This window comes from Saitoella complicata (assembly GCF_001661265.1).
Source record: "Saitoella complicata NRRL Y-17804 unplaced genomic scaffold SAICOscaffold_22, whole genome shotgun sequence".
NCBI classification, from domain to species: Eukaryota; Fungi; Ascomycota; class Saitoellomycetes; order Saitoellales; family Saitoellaceae; genus Saitoella; species Saitoella complicata.
The window spans coordinates 17,828-39,821 of NW_017567013.1; the positions used below are offsets into that span (position 1 = coordinate 17,828).

The 21,994-nt window shown below is 53.1% G+C and overlaps 9 protein-coding genes across 9 annotated transcripts; 4 read left to right on the plus strand and 5 right to left on the minus strand.

Annotated features, from left to right (window-relative positions):
* Positions 1-750: 750 nt before the first annotated feature.
* On the minus strand, positions 751-4,698 carry SAICODRAFT_9289 (uncharacterized protein; the record flags this gene model as incomplete). The annotated part of the gene is made up of 10 exons (XM_019171835.1): positions 751-853; positions 914-1,488; positions 1,540-1,597; positions 1,650-1,873; positions 1,924-2,476; positions 2,537-2,648; positions 2,701-2,785; positions 2,848-3,362; positions 3,436-4,375; positions 4,465-4,698. The coding sequence occupies 10 exons, from the start codon at positions 4,696-4,698 to the stop codon at positions 751-753; spliced, it is 3,399 nt and encodes a 1,132-aa protein (XP_019022072.1).
* A 754-nt stretch (positions 4,699-5,452) lies between these two features.
* On the plus strand, positions 5,453-6,778 carry SAICODRAFT_38084 (type I phosphodiesterase/nucleotide pyrophosphatase/phosphate transferase; the record flags this gene model as incomplete). The annotated part of the gene is made up of 1 exon (XM_019168585.1): positions 5,453-6,778. A coding segment is annotated over one exon (1,326 nt), but the record flags the coding sequence as incomplete, so codon positions are not given.
* Positions 6,779-7,134: 356 nt separating this feature from the next.
* On the plus strand, positions 7,135-8,058 carry SAICODRAFT_31490 (uncharacterized protein). The gene is made up of 2 exons (XM_019167929.1): positions 7,135-7,487; positions 7,547-8,058. Exons 1-2 carry the CDS (start codon positions 7,199-7,201, stop codon positions 7,990-7,992), a joined length of 735 nt encoding a protein of 244 aa, XP_019022074.1. The 5' UTR covers positions 7,135-7,198; the 3' UTR covers positions 7,993-8,058.
* A 518-nt stretch (positions 8,059-8,576) lies between these two features.
* On the plus strand, positions 8,577-9,491 carry SAICODRAFT_31491 (uncharacterized protein; the record flags this gene model as incomplete). The annotated part of the gene is made up of 1 exon (XM_019167930.1): positions 8,577-9,491. A coding segment is annotated over exon 1 (660 nt), but the record flags the coding sequence as incomplete, so codon positions are not given.
* Positions 9,492-9,651: 160 nt separating this feature from the next.
* SAICODRAFT_9293 (uncharacterized protein) lies at positions 9,652-11,405 on the minus strand (the record flags this gene model as incomplete). The annotated part of the gene is made up of 2 exons (XM_019171837.1): positions 9,652-10,254; positions 10,320-11,405. The coding sequence occupies 2 exons, from the start codon at positions 11,403-11,405 to the stop codon at positions 9,652-9,654; spliced, it is 1,689 nt and encodes a 562-aa protein (XP_019022076.1).
* Positions 11,406-12,962: 1,557 nt separating this feature from the next.
* On the plus strand, positions 12,963-15,335 carry SAICODRAFT_9295 (uncharacterized protein; the record flags this gene model as incomplete). The annotated part of the gene is made up of 1 exon (XM_019171838.1): positions 12,963-15,335. The coding sequence occupies one exon, from the start codon at positions 12,963-12,965 to the stop codon at positions 15,333-15,335; it is 2,373 nt and encodes a 790-aa protein (XP_019022077.1).
* A 148-nt stretch (positions 15,336-15,483) lies between these two features.
* On the minus strand, positions 15,484-17,082 carry SAICODRAFT_36653 (amino acid permease; the record flags this gene model as incomplete). The annotated part of the gene is made up of 3 exons (XM_019168517.1): positions 15,484-16,384; positions 16,442-16,659; positions 16,708-17,082. 3 exons carry the CDS (start codon positions 17,080-17,082, stop codon positions 15,484-15,486), a joined length of 1,494 nt encoding a protein of 497 aa, XP_019022078.1.
* Positions 17,083-17,533: 451 nt separating this feature from the next.
* SAICODRAFT_27041 (uncharacterized protein) lies at positions 17,534-18,438 on the minus strand (the record flags this gene model as incomplete). Its single annotated transcript, XM_019166994.1, has 2 exons — positions 17,534-18,147; positions 18,213-18,438. 2 exons carry the CDS (start codon positions 18,436-18,438, stop codon positions 17,534-17,536), a joined length of 840 nt encoding a protein of 279 aa, XP_019022079.1.
* A 413-nt stretch (positions 18,439-18,851) lies between these two features.
* Positions 18,852-20,509, minus strand: SAICODRAFT_160482 (uncharacterized protein). Its single transcript, XM_019165600.1, has one exon. The coding sequence runs from the start codon at positions 20,441-20,443 to the stop codon at positions 19,295-19,297; it is 1,149 nt and encodes a 382-aa protein (XP_019022080.1). The 5' UTR covers positions 20,444-20,509; the 3' UTR covers positions 18,852-19,294.
* Positions 20,510-21,994: the final 1,485 nt, after the last annotated feature.

Genomic DNA, 21,994 nt, shown 5'->3' on the forward strand with positions numbered 1-21,994 from the left:
TCGATTCCTAAACGTCTGGCCTATTGGTTTCCCCCCTGAAACCGCCCTCACAAGCCTTGTCTATGAAAATGGGCGTGTTCAGTAAACCATCCCCGCACAGATCGGCAGTAAAACGCGCGCCGTCAAGAATTTTGCACACAGCAGTGCCCGAACCGCCCAAGCTGTCAATCAACAGTCCCCATTTGACGGTGGCCGATGAAAGAACCACAGATGGCTAAAGTATCCGAACCTCGAGGATTGTCGACATCTGGTGTTCATTTTCGTGTGACTGACTATCAAGTATGGCTGCCGTAGGTGACATGAAGGAGCCCCCCCACAGAGAACTCATTCCTAAGCATCCCCTGGATTCGTTTGGCCCGGTGTGCGTTCAGAGGCTAGCTCGCGCTCAACCGGCTCGGCGTGGAGAAAGGTGCTGGGTGCTGAGGAGATCCGCTTGTTCACTTGTTTTCCCGCATGGAACTCAGGGCTTTACGTTCTGTTTTTTGAAGTGACCTCGAGCGGTCGACCCATGGCATTCTGAAAGCAGCACACACACGCAGGTACCCAATAGTAAGCAGAAGAGACCCAATTTCTTTTACACCAAACTCAGTAGTTCTGCTTCAGCTGCAGGTAAATGTTATGGTATTCACCACGACGTTCGGTGGATTTTTCCCACGGTTCTCCCGCATCCGGCGGCCTACAAATTCGCAGTCGCTATGCTATAAGTACAATGGTCTTCCCTATGGAAGGGAGGGTCAACGGTATGATCAACTACCACGACAAATCCTGCGCCTGATAAAAGGTGACTGCATCCTCCTTCTCACACTCGTATTTGTCGAGCGCTCTCTTGCGTTGAAAGTAGATGGAGCAATCCCTATGTAATCCGTCAGTTCCGCAGCTGGGAAACTTAGAATGGCAAACAGTGAGCACTTACAAATTTGTGCACATCACTTCTTCCAGGCCATCACCCTGACACACCCGACACATGTCGAAAAGCCTTTCCTTCGACACCTCAAGTGCTTTCACAGCCTCCCTCTTGCCCTCACCGATTTTAACAGACTGCCCTTGGTGAGCACAGCACAGCTTCTTCCCACTCTTCGCTTGCTCCCCACACACGACACATCTCGCCAACGTTTTCGCCCCAGATTTCAAGAACGCACTCATCATACCCGTACCCCCAACTTTTGGGACACTCTTGACCTTGACTTTGAAAAGCTCGTCCACCTCTTTCCTCTCCATCAACAACTCCAAGATCCTACTTAACGGATTCCGTACCGTATGCTCCAAGTAATACTCATAATCCACGTTCAAGCCTTCTTTCATCGCCCATTCCGGATCCTCGGCTTTTTCGAAGCCCTTCGCGTTGGCAGGAGCGGCGATGAACACGTAAGGGATCCGCTCGCCGTCTTTGAATGTACGACTCGGATTCCGTTTTCGGATTTTGTCGATGACTGCGATATGCGGTTGTGTTGTTTTGTAGTCAGCTGCTTCGGTACCGAGCCAGAGACCCTGTACGAGTTGTTAGTTCGGAATGCCCAGGATCCCGCTTGAACCCCATACCTTCGTCATGATGAACTTGCCGATATCGAATTCACCGTTTGCTATCCGCTTTATATTGCTGCCACGAATATCAGCTCTCCCCAACATTGGTGCAAGACATGCGAGCTTACCTTCGCACAGACTCCTTCACCTCCTCGATAACGTCATTCCTCCCTCTCTTCTTACTTTGCAACAGTATATTCAATACCTCACCCATGAGATCCGCAATTAAGGGTACCGCATCCCTCCGGTTAGCCTCTAATCCTTTCACTTCAATCCCATTCGCATCCTCGGCCTTTGTCCACGAAAGCCCGGCATACCTCTTTCGATTCACCAACAAAGAAGGGAAAAGGACCTGTACGCACTCGTGAGCCCAATAACTTCGTTTGGTTCAGGAGTGATTACGTTCTCGAACTCCAATTGCACGGGATCATCCCAGACTTCACTAACCTCCCCCGCCATCCTCTTCCCAAACTCCACCGCCTCAGCAACACCCATCCCATACACCTTCACAAAACACGAATCGGTATCACCATACACAACCTCCACCCTCTTCCCTTCCCCCTCAACATTAAACTTACTCTCGATAACACGCTTCGCCTCCTCGAGCAACAACCCACCCGTAACAATCGTCGTCTCAGCAAGCGGGAGACACTGCAACTTACTCTCCTTCGCACCCGTGAAGCCATACATCGCATTCGCCACCACCTTCAAGCTCTTCTGTCGTCCATCGAGGACTGCGCGGACGACGGGGTCTGCGGTGGCGTTCATCATCTCCTTCACTTTCCGCCGCTGCGAGAGGAAATGTCTGAGGATGAGGGGCACGATTCCTTCTTTCACGTGAGGTTTCGCGAAGAAGCAGCGCGTTGGGCCGTAGCCCTGGGTATAATCAGACTCCGGGAGATCAGAAGGTGAGGCGAGAAGTGTAGAATAGCACAGATTCCTCGATATCAGGATCCTGTACGGAACTCGGCATAGGTCAGCTTCTTTCAACAAAATGAATCCTGGAAAACAGTACGATGGATACAAACTCCGAAAATCCAACACGATAACTGGGTTCTCCATATCATATCCAACCCTCGGCATCCAATTGACCGGTCCCTCGGTCATCTGTGAGTCATACCGTTGTCCTGTACGACGATATCAGCCAACGACCACAGCTTTTCGGCTACGTCGCCATACCGCTCGGAACAACGATTCCCCTCGCCCCACAAAACCGGAATAACTGTCCATACAACCGCCTCATCTGTCCCTTCGACACGACATCCTAAATCCCGTCATCAGTTTTCCCATGATACTGAAAGACCGGAAGAGGAGTATGACACTCACATTCAAGTTAATCCCACAAACCCTCGCCATTTCCACGGCACTAACGACAACCTGTCCCTTCCTCATCAACCCAAGCCCAACCCTCGCCTCTCTCGCAATATACCTCTCAAGCCTCTCCCTTCGTCCCTTCCTCCACATCTCACCCAACACCACCTTCCCGAACCTCTCAAGTCTATGACCAAGCATCATCTCCGACGCCTCTTGCAACGAATACGTCCTCATCCTCTCCTCCCTCTCCAGAATCAACCGCAGATCCAATACCCACCGTCCTACGACCCCCAACTCAACTTGTTCCCGGTTACTCGTCCCCACCATTCTCCGCTGACTTCGGACCCAGGATGCACTATACACCTGCCTCGTCTTCGGTTTGAGCTGGATGGAGGATGGACGGGATAGGGTAGCGAAGGAGGGGAGGTTGAAGGCTGTTGCGCGGGTGAGGAGGAGGGAGAGGGTATCGCCGAGGTCGTACCCTGTCAGGATATCGGGATCGTAGGATATGATGAGGTCGTGGAGGCCTGGTACCGAGCCGAAGAGTGTCAGCGGTGGCCAAGAAAAATTATTATGCGTACAAAAAAAAAAGAGACATACCTTGTAACATCTCTCTTTCGCTACTGAACCGGATGACGTTCATGTGACCCTCGTTCGCATCGTCCGTGGCACATGGATCATCTGGTTCTTTGCCAACCTTGATACCCAGTCCCGGCATTTTCAAGTTCTTCATCTCGTTATCGCCGCTTCCGTGGGTGAGTAGCAGGACCTTATCACCTGCACAACCACAGGTACCCCCGTCCTCCTCCGTAACTTGCTCCGTCAATATCACCGTAATAGCAGCCACAAAATCTTCTTCCTCTTCGTCCTCCCCATGATCACTATCTCTCTTCTTCTTCTTCTTCGCCGGGCTTTTCGTCGTAGTCGTCGTCACCTTCGTCTTTCTCGGCGTCGACGGCACCGAAGACGCTGAAGCACCCGAGACCCCAGCCGGGATAAACAACGCACTCAAACACGCACACCTCAACGGCGCAAGATGACTCCACCTCTCCGTCCTCGCTTCCGCATCCTCACTGACACTCGTAGGACTCAACCCCTCCACAGCACCAACCTCACACCCGACAACCACCCCATACCTTCCATACACGCCTCCCACCTTGAGAACTTGATATCGCCCGTTCGGGATACGAACCCAACCAGCCCCGACGACACCCATATCGACCATGACTCTATCCGTGAGCGCTAACCCGTTCTCATAAACCGTTGCGTCATACAACAAGCCCTCCCTCCTCATCTCGCCCAACATACCACGTTCCAACTCCACCACCTCCCCGAGGACCCGAACCGCAGCGTTGGCGGCTGTTGTGGAGGCGAATGACAAACGGAGGAAAGAGGAGTAAAGCTCCGAGTTGGGTCGATAGTGGAGGAGTGGGGTGCGGGATGTTAGGGTTGCGGAGAGAGGAGGGGAGGCGCTAGGAAGGGCAGAGACGAGGCGGGGGATGTCGGAGTTTCTGAAGGTTGGAGATACGGGAAAGAATAGCTATGTAACCCGGAATATTCAGTTCGACCTTCTGGATCGAGTTTTTACGTGCCGGGGTGGGGGGAGGCGGGAGGAGTGGGAAAACGTACGTATGGCTCGACTCCACGCACGAGGACACATATGCTGACACCATCCTCCGCAACCCCGTGTAACCGGATCAACGTTCCATTGCCTGCATCCCATTCTACTCCTGTCAGCGCAGGTTTATCTTTCGATGCATCCTCGCACTCGAGGAGTTGGAAGATCAGCGGATTCTTCGTGGGGTCATAGGAACGGCGTGGACGGCTGTACAGAGACGGATCAAAGGAAGAGGAAGGTGGCATCGAGCGTTTCTGTTGGAGGTACCCAATCAAGCGTGTAAAAGGTCTGATTTCTTCTGTAAGGGAGTTCAGGGGTATCAGCTGTGTGGGGTAGATTAGGTCCGCAGCCCTGACGAGAGGGCGGTCTCTTCCCACATGCCCCGTCTCAATTGACACGTTGACGTCATTTTGAGAGTATCGATACCGCGCGACCCTGACTGGCCAAGTCGCCAAGCAACCACGGCCACGACCACGACCACGACCACGACCACCACCACCACCAACAATGGCCACCAGGAGAAGCAGCGAAACAATCCCCCTCACAGACGGAGACGACGACGAAGACGACGACGAAGACGACCTCGTAGTCCACAGAGGCCATGCCCACGTCCGCGCAACAACTGCCGACCGCGACATCCTCGCCGAAGAGGCAGATCGCGAGGTTCTACTCACCGTCCGTCCTACCTCGCTGTTCGGTCGCCGCAACTCTGTCCTCATCGGGCCGAGTGATAGAAGAAACAGTATGGTAGAGGATGAAGAGGGCGATGATGTCGGTGATTCGTTGTTGGGAGGAGAGAAAGGCGTGAGAGGGAGGAAAGAGCGCGGGTTCTGGTATCAGGTGTTCATGAGGACGTGTGCGACGGGTGTATGCTTGCTTTTATTACTCGTCGTTGCGATCATCATACTCTTTGCGGCGGTGGAGTTGCCGAACAAGATCCCAACGTCCGACAAAACCGAAATCATCGTCACTCCCGGCAACACAACTACCACCGTGAAGCTATCGAACGGGACGCATGAGTTCGTACCAACAGTTCTACTGATCTCACTCGATGGCTTTCGTGCGGATTTTTTGACACCGACATTGACACCTCACCTCTACAACCTCTCCCAATCACTCACCCCCAACTACTTCTCTCCATCCGCCTCCTTTTCTTCAAACGCCTCCAAAGTCGATACCTCCCCCAATGCCCCTGGAGTCGGCATCGACATCGGCGCCGTCAACCCCCCCTACCTCCTCCCTTCCTTCCCCTCCGTAACATTCCCAAACCACTACACCCTCATCACAGGCCTCTACCCCTCCTCCCACGGCATCATCGGGAACGAATTCTGGGACCCCTCCGCCAATGGTGGTAAAGGAGCCGAATTCGTTTATACAGATCCAGAGCGTTCTCATGATAGTTTTTGGTGGGAAGGCGTGGGCGGGATGAAAGGGCGCGTGGAACCCGTGTGGTGTACGTGTAAACGACAGGGCGTGCGGAGTGCGGTTCATATGTGGCCCGGGTCTGAGGCTGTCATCAATGGTTGCTCGCCGGATTACTTGGATCCGTATAGGACTGGTGTTGAGGTTGAGGATAAAGTGGAGAGGGTGTTGGGGTGGTTGGATATGGAGGATGAGGTGAGGCCGGGGTTCATGGGTGTGTATGTCCCTGACGTCGATAGTGCAGGTCATGTCTACGGACCCGAAAGTATCGAGGTCGCGGAGGCGTTGGGGAGGGTTGATGGGATGGTGGGGGGGTTGGTGGCGGGGATTTTGGAGAGGAATTTGAGTGGGGTTGTGGATTTGGTTGTTGTTTCTGATCATGGGATGGCGACATCATCGGGTTCGAGGGTGGTGTTTTTGGATGATTTGGTGGATGTCGGGGGAATTGAGCATATCGACGGGTGGCCGCTGTTTGGGATGTGGCCGAAATCGAATGTTTCCGTGACGGAGATGTACGCCAACATCTCCGCTCAACACACGTCGACGTCGCCTTGGGACGTCTACCTCCGCGGGGACATACCTACGCGGTACCACTTCTCGAGGCACGATAACCCACGTATCGCACCACTCTGGCTCATCCCGCGCCCCGGGTGGGCAATCACCACACACGACCGCTTCGACCCCGAAATCGAGGACTACACCCCCCGAGGAATCCACGGATACGATAACGCGAGTCCGTTGATGCGTGCTCTATTCGTCGGTGTCGGGCCCGGGTTCGGGGAGTGGACGCCGGAGAAGAAAGCCGGGCCGGTTGCGAATGTGGACGTGTATGGGATCGTGACACGATTACTCGGTATCAAACCAAACCCAAACAACGGCACCCTAAACGGACACCTGCGCCCCGCTACCCCCGCGACCCAGAACTACACCTACATCCGTCTCGCCTCCGAATGCGCTCTCGCATCCCTCCGAATCGCAGATGAAGGACTCGAACAGGAGGAAGAAGCACTTCTTGCACAGCTCGAGGAGGATTTATTGGTTGGGGTGCCGACGTGGGAGGAAGAGGTTAGGATTGAGGAGGAGGAGGAGGAGTTGGGGTGGGTTGAGTGGATGAGGGTTGAGGCAGAGGAGGCGAGGGAGTGGGTTAAGGCTGAGGCGGAGGAGATGATGAGGAAGGCGAAGGGAAATATAAAAAAAGAGGAGTAGTAGGAGGTAAATTTCGAATAAAGCGTACGTGACGTCATACCACACCACACCGCCCCGCCCGCTCACTCACGCCGACAACCCCCCCCACCCCCAAACCACCATCAACCCTCAATCACAATGTCAATCCAATCCCTCCTAACAAAACTCACATCCTCCTTTCCCCCACTCTCCTACCTAACAACCTCCTCCCGCTTCCCCACAACACCCCTCACCACCTCCTCTGGCCCCCACGTCGCCCGTATCGCACTGAGAATTGATAGTGAGGTGGGGATGGATGTGTTAACGTATGCGGTGGATATGGGAATGACGTTTTGGGAGGTTGGAGAGGGAGGGTTAGGGAGTGTTGGTGCGTGGTTGGGGGAGGAGGGGGAGGGGAGGGAGAGGAGGGGGGAGCTGTTTTTGGCGGGTACGATCACCACCACCATCAGGTGTTCTGAGTGAGGGATGCTAACGATGGTCGTACAGCCAACATCCCGAACGGCACAGAGGCGGCTGTGGTGGGAGCGTTATTCGATACCCTCAACACATCCTGGCTGGACCTGCTTTACGTTCCCTGTAACGCCGAGCACGTCACCCTACCCACCGATGCGGATGGATTGACGAATGAAGCCTTCACGGGGCGGGTCCGGTATATCGCACTCGAGGCACCCACCGCGGAGGAGTTGCGGTATTTCTCTCCACTCCTCCGATCGCCGCCTGCGGTCCGGATCCGTTCTCGATCGGGTATGGAAAAAGTAGGAGATGAGCAGGCGAAGGACCTGGTTGAGGTAGCCAGGGAGTTGGGTGTGGGGTTAATCGTCGATGATGATGTTGAGGTCGAGACGGGTGGGAGTGAGATGGTTGTGTGGGTTAGGGTGTGTGGGGGGATGAGAGATTTGGAGGAGGTGGTGAGGAGGGTTGAGGAGGAATGAGCAATCCGGTATAGTTTTAGGTTTGGAGGTGAATATCGTGAACCTGAGGGCCGTGCGCGAGCCGGTCACAGGAAATAGAGTACAAGGGTTATGAGACTACGACGGCGTCACTTAGAATACTCCGACTCAGTATTGACGGTATTTCAAGAACGTCCTTTGTATTTGTTCCGAAATTCCGGAGAATTTGCCGCGGGAATGACGGGTATGCACTCCACACCAGCAGCTGCTGTCCGGCGCAAAACAAGCATTGTTAAGCTTTTCCATACTGTAGCTATACCACAACCACCATCAATATACGTTCTCTACGAGGGATCCTTGATCCCGTACTATCTCTCATCAACCACAATGCCATTCCTTCCAGCCCTTTCGCTAGCCCTCCTCGCTCCCACCGCCCTCGCCGCCATCTCAACAACCAACCACATCCTCGAAAATATAACCGAAACAACCTCCTACCAAACCTACGTCGACTGCTACAACCCCACCTCCTCCATCTTCGTCGCAGACGACTGCGCAACCGACATCGCCGCCGACGCATACTACCACGGTACCCTCATCCTAACGCCCGCGCTTAATGCGACGGATGTGGAGGTGTGTGGGGTGGATGTCGATGTTGTTGTTAGTAGGGACGCGGTGTTGAGGCTTGGGCCGACGGGGGGTGAGTATGTCGGGAATCGGAGTTGGTATGATCCCAATGATATTTATTTTGCGTTTAAGTCGAATGGGACCGCGCCCGTGTCTGAAGGGTACTCCAGCGCCGGACACCCCTCTACCACTGATCTGTTTCTACCACCGACAGTGGATCAAATGGTCTATTTGAGGTCGAGTTGGGATGGAGCGATGGCGGGGGAGGAGGTCGAGGCGTATGATTTCTTCGATGATGTGTATTGGAAGAATATTTCTGTCACGTCGGACTATGGGAATCAATCTTTGAGGTTCAACTCGACGCGTCCGGGGCTGATTACGCGATACGGCCAGAACTTCGTCGATTTTACCTACACACCCGACAACTCCACAACCAGTACCGGAACTCCAGTCTGTCCCGCCGTTCTTTCATTCATCCGGCGAATCCAGCATATCCGACAAATGACACTAACCGCCTCCATCGACCCCTCCAGCGCGAACATCACCTTCACCGCCCTCGATATATGTCCCGGGTGTTCCTACGCCTCCCCACTCACCCCCGAACGAACCTCCGACCTCGCCCTCGTCCCGGATGGAACGCTGAATTATACGATGAGGTTCGAGGGACAGCCGTTGCGGGATTTTCCGCTAGGGGCGAGGGTGAACGTGGAGGAGGATGGGAGGGTGATGTTTACGAGGGGGATTTATTATGGGAAGGTGGAGGATGTTGGGGGGGTGGTGAGTACGGTGACGAATACGGAGGTGGCTACTGCTACGAATGTGGTTGTTAGTGGGACGAGTTCGAGTTCTGCGCGGGCTAAAGCGAGTTCTGCGGCTTCAATGGCGTGTAGGACGTACAGTGCAGGCCGGGGGTGGTGTGTGATGGGTGCTGGTATGGCTGCTGTCATCGTAGGGTTTGCGACGTTCATTTGATCTGGCGTTTTTGGTTTATTCCTTTATTTTGGGCATTTTGTTGGTTTCCGCTTTAGTAATCTAAAGTTTATATCTGTGATTCCATAATCCCTACATTTCCACACATCAAAACCTAACCCTAACCTTCTCCCACAACTCCATCATCACTCCCTCACTCCCATACTTTCTGCGTACAGCATCATACCCCTCTCTGTCATACCCACTCCAAAAATATTCTTTGTCGGCATACACGAATGCGTATAACCCTTTTTTCCCACCCATCTCTGTGACTTTGCGTTCGAGTTCGATGTTGAGGTCGACGAGGGGACGGGGAGAACGGGGGATCCCGTAGAGACCGACGTTCATGACCCAACTCCTACCTTGAGCGTCCTCGTTGCGCGGGTTGCTGGAGTCGGAGGCTTTGTGACCTAAACCGAGGACTCGCGGTTCGTGTTCGCCTCGGACTGGACAGAGCCACAAAGGCCATACCCCAATCTCCTCCCTCTCCCACTCCACGAAGTCCTCGAATCTTCCCTCACTATACGGAATGTCGACATCCTGCAACATCGACACATTCTCCCTCTTCTGATCAGACATGAGCAGCGCGACTTTGTACAGCGTGGAGGTCGAGAGGAAGGTGTTGAACAGTGGTAGGAGGAGTCTCGACAGCAGGAGACGGAGGGGTGGGAGGAGGGCGCTAAGGGCGTGGACGGCCCAGAAACCGCCTTTCTGTAAGGCCATGTGTTAGCGAGCCGCGAGATGTGTTTGGGTGGTTTCACGGTGGTTCGGCTTACGTCGTAGCGGAAGAGGTATTCGAGGGTTGGTATCAACTCCTCATGAATCACCTCTCCAAACTGCTCTTTCCTCTTCTCCCTCGTGTCAGATGTTACATATCCCCCATCCCGTTTTGCGATCTGCTCGACGTGACTGAAAAAGAACCCGCGTCCAGGATGATCCTTATATACCCCCATACTCCCACCCACCAATCTCTCCGCCTCCTCCTGCGTCACACATCCACCAAACATACCAATCGTGCCATGTTCGAACGCAATAGCGTCCATAACCGCATCCGAACCCATCCAACTCCTCCCATCCTCCCCCTGCTCACTCGAGAGTGATCCAATCTTGCAATCTGCTTCCCGCCCAAACTCGGAGGGGGTGCGATATCGAACATACCGAACCCTCATCCACGGACTCGCCTTCTCCAACTGAACTTCAGATCCAGCAACCAATGCCACAGTCCCACAGCTGCCCGGTACCGCACTCCATAACTCCCCGTCATCCTTCGCTGTTCTGATTTGGGCATCACCAGCGATGAGCGTGGCGTCAGTAACCGAGGTATCGAACGTCGAATTCCGCCACGAGGAAGACTCGATGCCTAATCCCTGTATCGCGCCCCCAACGGTAATAGATCGGAACTCGGGAACGACGGCGGGTAAGAATCCCTTTTCCAACGTCGCTGTACACAAACCGGCAAAGGTGACCAAGGGCTCCACATGCGCAACTCGGCTTTCCACAGCGATGGATAGTAGAGCGTTCAGATGTGACATTGAAATCCGTTCGGCACCATCTTTATATCCTCTCCCGCGTGCGACATGTCCCTCCCCTTCCTGCCTCCCCATGACCACCTTCCTCCCCGCTTCCCTCGCAACTTCTACACCCCTCCGAACAACCTCGACCTCCTCCTGGTGTTCCCTCAAGGACTTAACACGAGGGGCCGGATCAAGAGAGAGCGTGGGGGTGAGAGCGGGACGGAGGTAGATTGTGTAGAGGGAGCGGAGGAGGAGGAAAGGGGAATTGAAGAGCGCATGTGTTAGGTCACAAGTGATTGACCATGTCAATAACAGCTTTGACCGTAGTTGTGACCAAGAGATGCCCATTGTGAGGGTGGACTGTGTAGGGGCAGGAGAAGGTGCCGGTGGGCTCGAGCGGTCGTGTGGAGGTGAATCTGGGGTGCAGCGGGTTCCCGCGAAGCAGCGGCATACGAGAGATAGCATTTCAAGAATGATCTTCAGATTTCGCTGATTTTGAGTAGTAATATCCTAGATGATCTCGCCGTACCCTCATAGTTTTGCCTCCATCGCATCAGCCGTACCACGGGTACCACCACCACTCTCCACCCCCTCCACCCCCTCCACCCCATCCTTCCCCTTCCCCTCCCCCTGCACCGTATCAACCACCCCCATGCTTCCCTCAACCCCTCCAACCCCTTCCGCAGTCCCTCCTCCCCCTCTCAACCTCCAACCTCTCCAACTCCTTCACATGCTTGTCCCGTTCTACCTTCATTACCTCCAACGTCGTCTTAAGCCGTGCGAGAGCAGTGGACAGAGTTATGTTTTCTTTTGGTGGTGAGTTTCAAAGGTTCACATGTCCAGGCGGCCAAGGGGATAAGGTTTGCCGCCAGCGCCACACTCGAAGCTCGGGAGGAGGAGGCCCGCGAGAGAGCGGGGGAGCCCAAACGACGAATCTCGGAAAATGGACGGCAATGGGGTCATTGACATTGCGATCCGTTTGGCCAGAGCTGACTGCTGATGGTCAAGCGCTAGGGAGCATCGGCTTCAGCCTGCCGAACGCAATCCAGTCCAGATCCCCCCCTGATGATTTAACCGGTGGACCTCTTCTTGATCAGGGTAAACCTACGAGCGGGGAAGTACGTCTACAGTAATGCCGGTCCTCGGTAACGCGCCGTTATGACCGATCACGCGCATCTCAGCGTCTCAGGACATGGGGATCAAGTTCGGATTCATCTTGGATAAATCTGACATTGGTCGCGACAATTGGACAGCTGTTCGGTCGACTTGTGCCAGGTAACGTCAGCGGTACCGTACCCGTGTGGCTGACTGTGACAATTGGCAAGCTCGAGATGTGGTACGATTGCTCAGGACTCTGTCGCACGGCATATCAACTGCAGCCCCAGACGGCTCGGGAATATTATGGCCATGATTGCGGAAGAGGTAGACGTTCTCCCTTGGCCATGCCTTAGGAAGGAAAACAACTTCCGCATTGTTGCTCCTTCTCGCCATATACTGCTGATGGCTCACCACATGCGCAAACTCAGTGACACGCCAAACCCAAGGCTGTTGATCATCGCTCGACCCCCTATCGTGCACCTGCTGGTAGGACCGGTTAAATCATTCACAACTTCGAGATGTACCCCACAACAGACCCCGCCATGGATCGTCTTGGGTAAAGATACGCTCGCTTATGCCTCCGCATCATCGCCAATACAAGCTCGAAGTTAAGGAGTGAGCTGACCTAGCCGACTGCGACCCTATACCCCGCCGGCTAAATCATCCCCCGCGTACGACGTCGTACATCCTCTCGACAAAAATGTCCTGCTGAAGGGTTGATCTGATCCGACTATAAATGGCCGCCATATCGCCTTACGAAGTTGATCCTCACCGCCCTCGACAACCCGGAAGTAGAGCAACATTACCATGCTTCTTCAACTATCCACCCTCACCCTCCTCCTCACCTCCCCCATCCTATCCACCGCATCACCCACCATCAATGCCGACCCGTCCTTCCCCCTGACGACAGGCGCCGGTGGTTGGGAATCAGCATACCAACAAGCCCTCGCCCTCGTCTCACAAATGTCCATCCCCGAAAAAGTCAACCTAACAACCGGTATCGGATCCCTCGGCCGTTGCGAAGGAAATACGGGATCTATTCCGCGTTTGGGAATCCCGGAGTTGTGTTTCCAGGATGGACCAGCAGGGATCCGGCCGACTGATTTCAACTCCGTTTTCCCCGCTGGAATTACCGCTGCCTCGACCTGGGATCGCGAACTCCTCCTCCAACGCGGTCTGGCATTGGGTGCCGAATGGCGCGGAAAAGGAATCAACGTCGCACTCGCCCCAGTCACCGGAGGCCCCCTCGGCCGTAACGCAGCCGGCGGCCGATTCTGGGAAGGCTTCGGCGCAGATCCCTACCTCCACGGCGCGGCAGCCTACGAAACCATCATCGGATGGCAATCAAACGGCGTCATCGCCACCGCGAAACACTGGATCGCTTACGAACAAGAAACATGGCGAAACACTAACTCCGGAGGTCCGGGGGCGGGGTATCCGTTTACGTTGACGAATTTCAATAATACGTATACGCTTTCGAGTAATGTTAGTGATCGGACGATGCATGAACTTTATATGTGGCCGTTTGCGGAGGCGTTGAGGGCCGGGGCTGGGGCGGTGATGTGTTCTTACAATCGTATTAACGGCACGCAGGCTTGTGAGGATCCGTACTCCCTCAATCATCTTCTCAAGACGGAGCTCGACTTCCAAGGGTTCGTGATGTCCGATTGGGGAGCAACATACTCCACCATTCCCGCAGTCTTGGCAGGGGAGGATGTCGAGATGCCTGGAGGAGATCAATGGTTCGGACAAGGTCTCATTGAGTCAGTGAACAATGGCTCGGTGCCTGAGACGAGGTTGAATGACATGGTCACTCGTCTTCTCACGCCCTGGATCTTCTTGGGTCAGAACAACGGATCGTACCCCGAGACCAACTACAACGGCAATACCCTCGAGACCTACAACGCTACGACTGGCGAGGTAATCAACGAGCATGTTAACGTCCAGGACGACCATGCCGTCATCATCAAGAAGGTCGCGGAAGAGGGTACCATCCTCCTCAAGAACACCGATGGCGACCGCGGATTGCCCCTCACCAACGTCAAGAAACTCGCTATGTTCGGTACAGACGCAGGCGCGAATCCCAAGGGTCCGAACTACTGCCAACAATGGATCCCCGGCTCTCAGCTCTGTCCGGTCGGGGCCTCGAACAACGGTACCCAAGCCGTCGGGTGGGGAAGTGGTGCCTCACTCTTCCCGTACCTCGTTGACCCGCTCGCTGCGATCAATGAACGTGCGTCACAGGAGCAGACCTTTGATGTTGAGTGGGTGCTTGAGGATTGGCCGGTTGGTGATAGCTGGGCCACCATTAATGCTACTGCTCACCGTGCTACTCATTGTCTCGTCTTTGTACAGGCGAGGAGTGGAGAGGACAGTGATCGTCAGAACTTTACACTGTGGGATAACGGAGACAATCTCATCAACACAGTCGCTGCAAACTGCCCTAACACCATTGTCGTGGAGCACGTCGTAGGACCCGTCTTGATGGAAGAATGGGTCGAGAACGAGAATGTCACTGCAATTCTCAACGCCCATCTCCCCGGGCAGGAAAGCGGTAACTCCCTGGTCTCAGTCCTCTTCGGCGACGTCAACCCCTCCGGAAAATTGCCGTATACGATTGCTAAGAGTGCAGACGACTACATCCCCATCTTCGGAGAGTATGTGAATGACCCTCAAGTTTACTTCTCCGAAGAACTCCTTCTCGACTACCGCCGCTTCGATGCCTTGAATATCACCCCTCGCTACGAGTTCGGATTCGGATTGTCGTACACCACGTTCTCCTACTCCGACCTCGCCATTTCCGGCTCCGTCTCCTCCGGCCCTGCCGCTACCCCCGGTGAACAAAACGCCCCAGGCGGTTTCCCCTCACTATTCTCCACCGCTCTTAACATTACCGCAACCGTTGCAAACACGGGTGACTGCACCGGTGCTGAAGTCGCCCAGCTCTACCTCGGTTTCCCGGCTTCCGCGAACGAACCTCCTCGTGTCCTCCGCGGCTTCGACAAGATCAGTTTGTGTGCCGGTGAGAGCGGACAAGTTACGTTCCCAGTTACGAAGAAGGATCTCAGTATCTGGGATGTGTATAGCCAGGGCTGGCAGATTGTGCAGGGCACGTACGACGTGTATGTTGGTGCCAGCAGCCGTGATATCAAGTTGGTGTCGAACTTTATCGTTGCTTGAGCGAAGCGAGGGTGAAAGACGGTATGAATGTAAGATTACGTGTTTGGATGTTTGATTAGTGTCATCAGGTAACTTAGGACCAACTGAAATGGTATTCTTACGTCGTTGATGATATATGGGGTATGCCAATAAACTCCTGCCTTAGGCTTCAGCCTACAATCACATTCCACACCTGTCTAAATCGACCCTTCGGTAAGTTCGTTTCTCTATCGCCGACCTCGTCCATAACCTCAATGTTGTCCTCATAAATTTTCCTCCCAGCATCCAAGTCTGCCTCCTCCAAATTCACCCATTTCGTCTTATGCCACCACTTCCAGCCTAAGAAGAGCACCAGAAAAGCCGGCAAGACAACATACGCTACCACAAAATCGGCTGCAACAAATGGTTTGGCTGCCAATGTCGGGTACCCTTGCAGGAAAACAAGAACGACATTAGCGATAAAGCCGATGTAGGCTCCGTACGGATACCACCTTGCTGTGAAATGAAGCTTGATATCTTTGTTCTGGGAAATGATTGCACGCCGAAATCGAATATGACAAAGAGAGATAATCGCCCAGGCAATGAAGGCTGAAACACCAGACATGTTGATGAGGTAACTGTACGCCTTTCCAGCGCCAGCACTCTGCTTCATCAACGATATGAGCCCGAAGAGGTTCGAGAAGATGAGTGCGGGAATCGGTACGCCGCGTTTGTTGATTTTGCTCAGGATCCGAGGTGCTTTTCCATCGCGTGCCATCATGCAGACAACACGAGACGCCGCGTAAAGGGATGAGTTCACAGCCGAGATGATGGTGATTACCAGCACCGCGTTGACAAGGTGCGCACCAGCTGCCCATCCTGCACGTATAAACGCAATCGTGATGGGAGATGCACCAGTCTTCGACTTGGGTGAAAGTAGGTTCTCATCATTGTAAGGTACGAGGATACCCGTGAAGAAGACGAAGCCAACGTAGATGAAGAGGATACGAAAGAAGACTTGTCGGATTGCGCGAGGGATGTTCTTCCGGGGGTCTTTGGATTCACCAGCGGTCAGACCCACCATCTCTGTTCTGTTTCGTACAGTCAGTAAGGTCGTGAGCAAGTCACATCTGAGGGCTTAATCTTACCCAGCATAGTATGTTGCTGCCATAGCAAAAACACTGACTACCCCGCTGAACCCATCAGCAAATGCTCCAGGGTCCTTCCAATAGCGAAAGCCAATGTAGCCCGTATCACCAATGCCGCCCACATTGATGACGACGCCGACGATGAAAAAAAGGAGGATGAAAACAACCTTCAAACTCGCCAACCAGAACTCCGTCTCCCCGTAGGCGTCAACCGACAACTAAGCAAAAGTTAGCGCAGAACCTTATGGACTTGATGCTTTACGTACAAATGAGAAAGCGAGGAAGAACACCCATAAAATGAGGATCCACGCCCATGTAGGAGGCGTATCATTGGTCCAGAAACTTAACACAACCGTTGCCGCCACGTACTCATTCGCGAGAATAGTAACCCACATATACCAATAATTCCATCCAAGTGCGAATCCCATAGCATCATCGCCGAATCGACCAGCCCAGGTCACAAAAGACCCAGTTTCAGGAAATACTGTTGCGAGTTCGCCTAAGGATTGCATGGTGAGGTAGAGGACGGCGCCAATAAGGCAATAGGCGATAAATATGCCACTGGGTCCGCCAGTTGCAAGAGCGGTCCCGGTACCGACGAGAAGGCCGGGCCCAATGATACCGCCAATGGAGATCATCATGAGGTGTCGCGACAACAGCTTTCGTTTGACATCGTGTCCACCAGTCGGCGACGTATTTGATTCCGTCGATCCAGGTGACTTGCTCGATTGCAACTCATATTCACCATTCTTGTCCAATCCGCCCTGGTCCATTGCCTGCGCTTGTTCTGGGTTACCCATCTTTGCAAGTGAACTCGACTCTCCCGGATCAGGAGGTAGACGAGCGTATTTGAAGCTCATCGCGAGAGGATGATGCGGGACGGTCGGCAGAGCACGCAATTGGGGGCGGAGAGCGCGGCCATGGAACAGTAATTGCAATCGGTAGCGCAACCTTAATTTCAGCGAAGCGAGGTTATACATACCGAATGCGAGAATATTCCGATCAGGTGATCCGTTAAATTTGAGGATTATGTCAGCTGCCGCGATTGAAGAGGAGCGCGTTCGTCGAAGATGAGGGAGGTTGACTTTCATTTCAAGATCGGGCGCCGCCGTGCGGGTGATTTCCTTCCGTAACGTGACGTTCGCCGAGCTTCTTGACCCAAATCTGATTCCCAATCTTTGCCTTTACTTCCTTTACTCGAATCGTCTTGCTGGTGTCCTTCCACAAAGCTTGAAGTTCCTCGCCAAACTCCTCCACGAACTGCAACAATTGCTTGACCTTCATCTCCTCGCCGCCCAACCTCCACGCTATACTTACATGAAACCGTGCTGTATCAACCGTGTATAGCGCAGGTTGCTTAAACTGTTTCATCACTGCTTCCAGTGCCCTCAGCACTCCACCAAACTCGGATATGCCCTCATTGACTTCGAGCACGAGAAAGGTGCGGGTTCGTTCATCATTCACAAAGGTAGAGATATTATCCAGCGTCATCTCAAATGGCTCGATATCTGCCAAAACGCGGCTAAGAGCTCGAGTGAAGTCTTCGCGTTCATCGGTCCAAAGCGTAAGTGGGCGCGACAAGGAGATATGGAGGGCAAGTTGATTCCCAAGCTCACTGACCAACAACGAAGTCCACCCCTTATCCAAACTGCCAGCTTTTTTCACAATTCGGTCCAGGATAGACATAAGCTTGACGTCTGGCCAGACTGCAGCGCATACATAGTTAGCATCAACCTTGAGCCTCCCAACACAAGCGGCAATGAACACGTACATTCTGTGTATATATGCGTCGCCCATTGTCCCTCAACATGTCTATGCGCCCGCTTCCGACCTTGATGAAATGCCGGATCGTCTCCCACTCGTGGTTTGGTAGCGTACAGATTGTGGAAAGTCGATGGAAGGGACGGCAGAGTCGACACGGCAGCAGGTTCGACGGCAGGATCACGCTCGTTCGCATCGTCATCTGAGGAAGAATCGTATTGGACAAGGGTGGTCATTGGGACCGTGGCCGAGATATAAGCGACAATTGGACGTCTGTTGAGGATCGTTATCGATACCGATGGGGCTGGAGAGGGGTTAGGGTTTTACGCCGTTTCGAATGTCAGCTCAGCTGCGTTGTGAAGCCAGGCGAGTCTACAAAGAAGTGCATTGATCTTGCTACAGTTCCCTGTAACCGCGGCTGTCTGTGTACAGCTCTTGTTCGTTGGAAGCTCGAGGAAATATTTCCCGGGTTTCAAGTATTAGCGATCACGGGTTCGTGATGATTTTATGAAGAAAACGAATCAAGAAAGCGAATCTTGCTTACGGATCACGATGAAGTCCGGAAACAGTTTCGAGTTTATGGCTTTTTCAAAAAGGTTTAAGAGGATATGCTTGATCCTGATCTCCTCGTTGATGAAATGACTTCAGAGGTCGAGACTCTGCATTACAACACGGGACACTATGGAAGCGATTATGTACCCAGTAACCAACGAAGGATGTCTTCAGGATATGTGTAGCATATGTGTCATATAAATGACTCTGGCGTCCAGGTGCTTTTGGAGCCCTTGGGTTACTGGCCATGGACAGGATCTCCTACATCTTCATGAGTCTCCTGCAGGAGCATATATTCATCATGGATCGGTTGGGCTTATCCTAAGACCCACCATGGCTAGTTGCAGGACGGTAGGCAACGAACTTGAGCGGAGGGTCGAACGGTAGGGTTTCAAGGCGCGGGCTGCCACGATGTTCGGCACGTAAGGACATGTACAAACCGCCCGGATAAGGTATATAAGGTATATTGGGGATAAGTTCACAAAGCCGCCTAGGTAATAACACGTGCACACACCCAATTTCAATGGCGGGTCTGCTTCTTCATGACTTCTTTCTAAACTTCTTCTCGCGCTGATTGTCTTGACGCTTATCAGCTTCATCCCCCAACTCCGAGAGGTTGGGTGGCTTTGGACATCCCATAGATGCCCAGTAATTGATATCTGCGATCTTCCATTCCACATCATCTCTTAACAACCCAAACTCATCGAGATAAGTTTCCTCCTCATTCATCCACGGCGTTTCGAGCGTTACGACAACAGATCGGACGAACGAGATTGGCTCTCCGCTCCCCTGAATCGTGAAACGCCCTACAACTCGGACATCAACACGCGTAATCACGCCATTGTCGGCGCTGACGGTGGCTTCCTTTGCGGAGTCAACGTACGGGTTACGTTCGATCCGGTCCCAGTCCACACGAACGTATGTCCTCCCTTCAACGGGAATATTATCACGATGGTGTGGACACCTCAAGTCGTTATACTCAATGCCTTTCCTTGTGCCAGATCTTGTAGAAATCTTGATGATCTCTGCGTCTTCGAGATGCTCCAGTGCGACAGGAAGACGCACGGCGCCGGCCTTGGGGTCGCCACGGGATATCTTCTGGTATGGTTCCAAACAGCGGTGGAAGTTGCAGGTAACCAAGGGTGCAACGGATTCCAGATTATTGCCGGATAAAACGCCGAGAAAGCTTCTGAGAGCCAGGGCGCCAGCACGAGCCCATTCGTTGTTGAAGTAGTCTGGGGGAAACCGGTTTTCGAGTGATTGACGATATGGAAGAAGGATAAACCATGATATAAAACGTGTCTCAAGTAGGATTTTGAAGGTCGGCCGAAAGGCCCCAACATCCATCGCTACGAATAGTTGCCCAAACGTTGTGTTGAAGGGTGACGGATAAACATCGGCATGGAACAGGTATGGATACTGTCGTAGCCCCTGTTTCAACGATTGGCCACGAGGGAAATCATCATAGAATTGCCAGACGCTTGGGCTAGTGTTAGGCATTTCGGGCCTTTTAGGCCCTTCAGTAACTGGAGGCCAAGGCCCTTTCAACATTCTCAGCCAAGGTAATGGTCTCCCAAATGATACACCTCTCGTGCTCTTTACCGGCAGCTGGTACATCGACGGCAGCCAACAAGCTGGCGAAGAGGTGATGCGCCGATATGGAAGGCCTAAGACGTGCCCCCTAGTCATAATAGAAAACCAACGATTCCGTTAATTGCGATTGCATTTGCAATTGATTCCAGTTGCAGTGGTGGGTGCTACCCGACGTACTAGGCACCTAATGCACGAGTGAGGTCTGCAAATCTGCGCTGTTCTCCGCGCGTCGTGGGAATCAGTGCAAGTCACTGAAAAATGGGGTTTGTCGCACAAATCAAGCTCGAGCTAATCCCCGAGCTAAAGGTCGGAAAGCCACCTTCTCGGAGCCAAAATGCCCTTCACCTGCAACCCCTGCTGCCTGGAAAACGCAAAAAAAAAACATGGAAAACGACTTCCCCTCACACAACATGCATTCCTCATGTTTTCGAGGCATCTTGATCTATACCATTGACCTCGAGATGTTCGTCCATGTACATTTTCCAAGCTCAACACCTAGTCCCTTGTCTGATGCCAAGTTTTTCATGACTCAACAACGTTGCAACCGTCGTGTCAAGCACAGTGCTATAAACATATAAAACGATCAACAAGAGCCCGGTTGATGACAGGAAGCGCAAGCTCGTCATTATAACGTCACTTCGCTTGGACAGCCCTCAACTCCTATAGCGATTGGCCTTGGCAAAGTTGCGCTTTTTCCGAGACTCAAGTCAAGTGATAGCTTTGCCATATTTGGTGAGAAGGGTAGAGCAGAGATTGTCATGTAAGAGAGCGCCATAAGCGCAGACAACATCCGAAATAATTCGAAGTCTGTGCTCGGTAAAAGGGCTTCCCACCTGCTCTGCGTACGTGTCCGAGATTCCTGATATGAGAGCGATTTCTTCCAAACAAGTCACCGCATGCTTCTTTGCGACGACGGGACGCCTTCGCTATGTAGAACATGAACTGCGCGGATACTTCTCGACCCAGGTCAATGTCGTAGTCGTCGAACCAGTTGTCTTCATCAGAGGCAACAGAGTCATCAGACAGGCTCGTGGCCAGCGGTGGTGGAGTCATTCTGGAGACGTCTTGGTCATCCAAACTGGTCGGGTCGACGTCGTCTTTGAAGCTCAGCAAATCGCCGAAACAGTCATCATCGCACGCAGAGCGCTTCATCCTCACCTTCTTTTTTGACTGTTGTTGCTGTTCTTCTCGCTTGCGAACGTCTTCAGCTCAAAGCATGTGCTTATATGCCATCCTGATACCGAATATGTGCCGGCTTGGACGCAGGGCGTCTTGTAGGGTCAACAAGCCTGGTCCTAGGAAAAGAGAACTGGGGCGCCTTGGTGAGCCGTCGTGGGCGACCAGACATTGTTGTCGATGTGGAAGCCCGCTAGGGATTGAATCCTATTTGGATAGGTAGGCGAAAGCTTCAAGAGCTTTGACGAAGTGTTCTGGGTTCTGAATGACCAAACTCGGATGGAACAAAAAGAAGGTAACTGAAATGGATTGAAATACTCCAACTTGCCAGGAAAGGACGACGGATGTTTACATTAAGGCAAGATCACGGACTTGCAATTGATGCGAGCAGGGATGAAGTGAATTAATATCAACAAATCCAGCCAGGCCAAGGTTCGCCTAAGTTACTGTATCGAGTCCTTATGACAATGT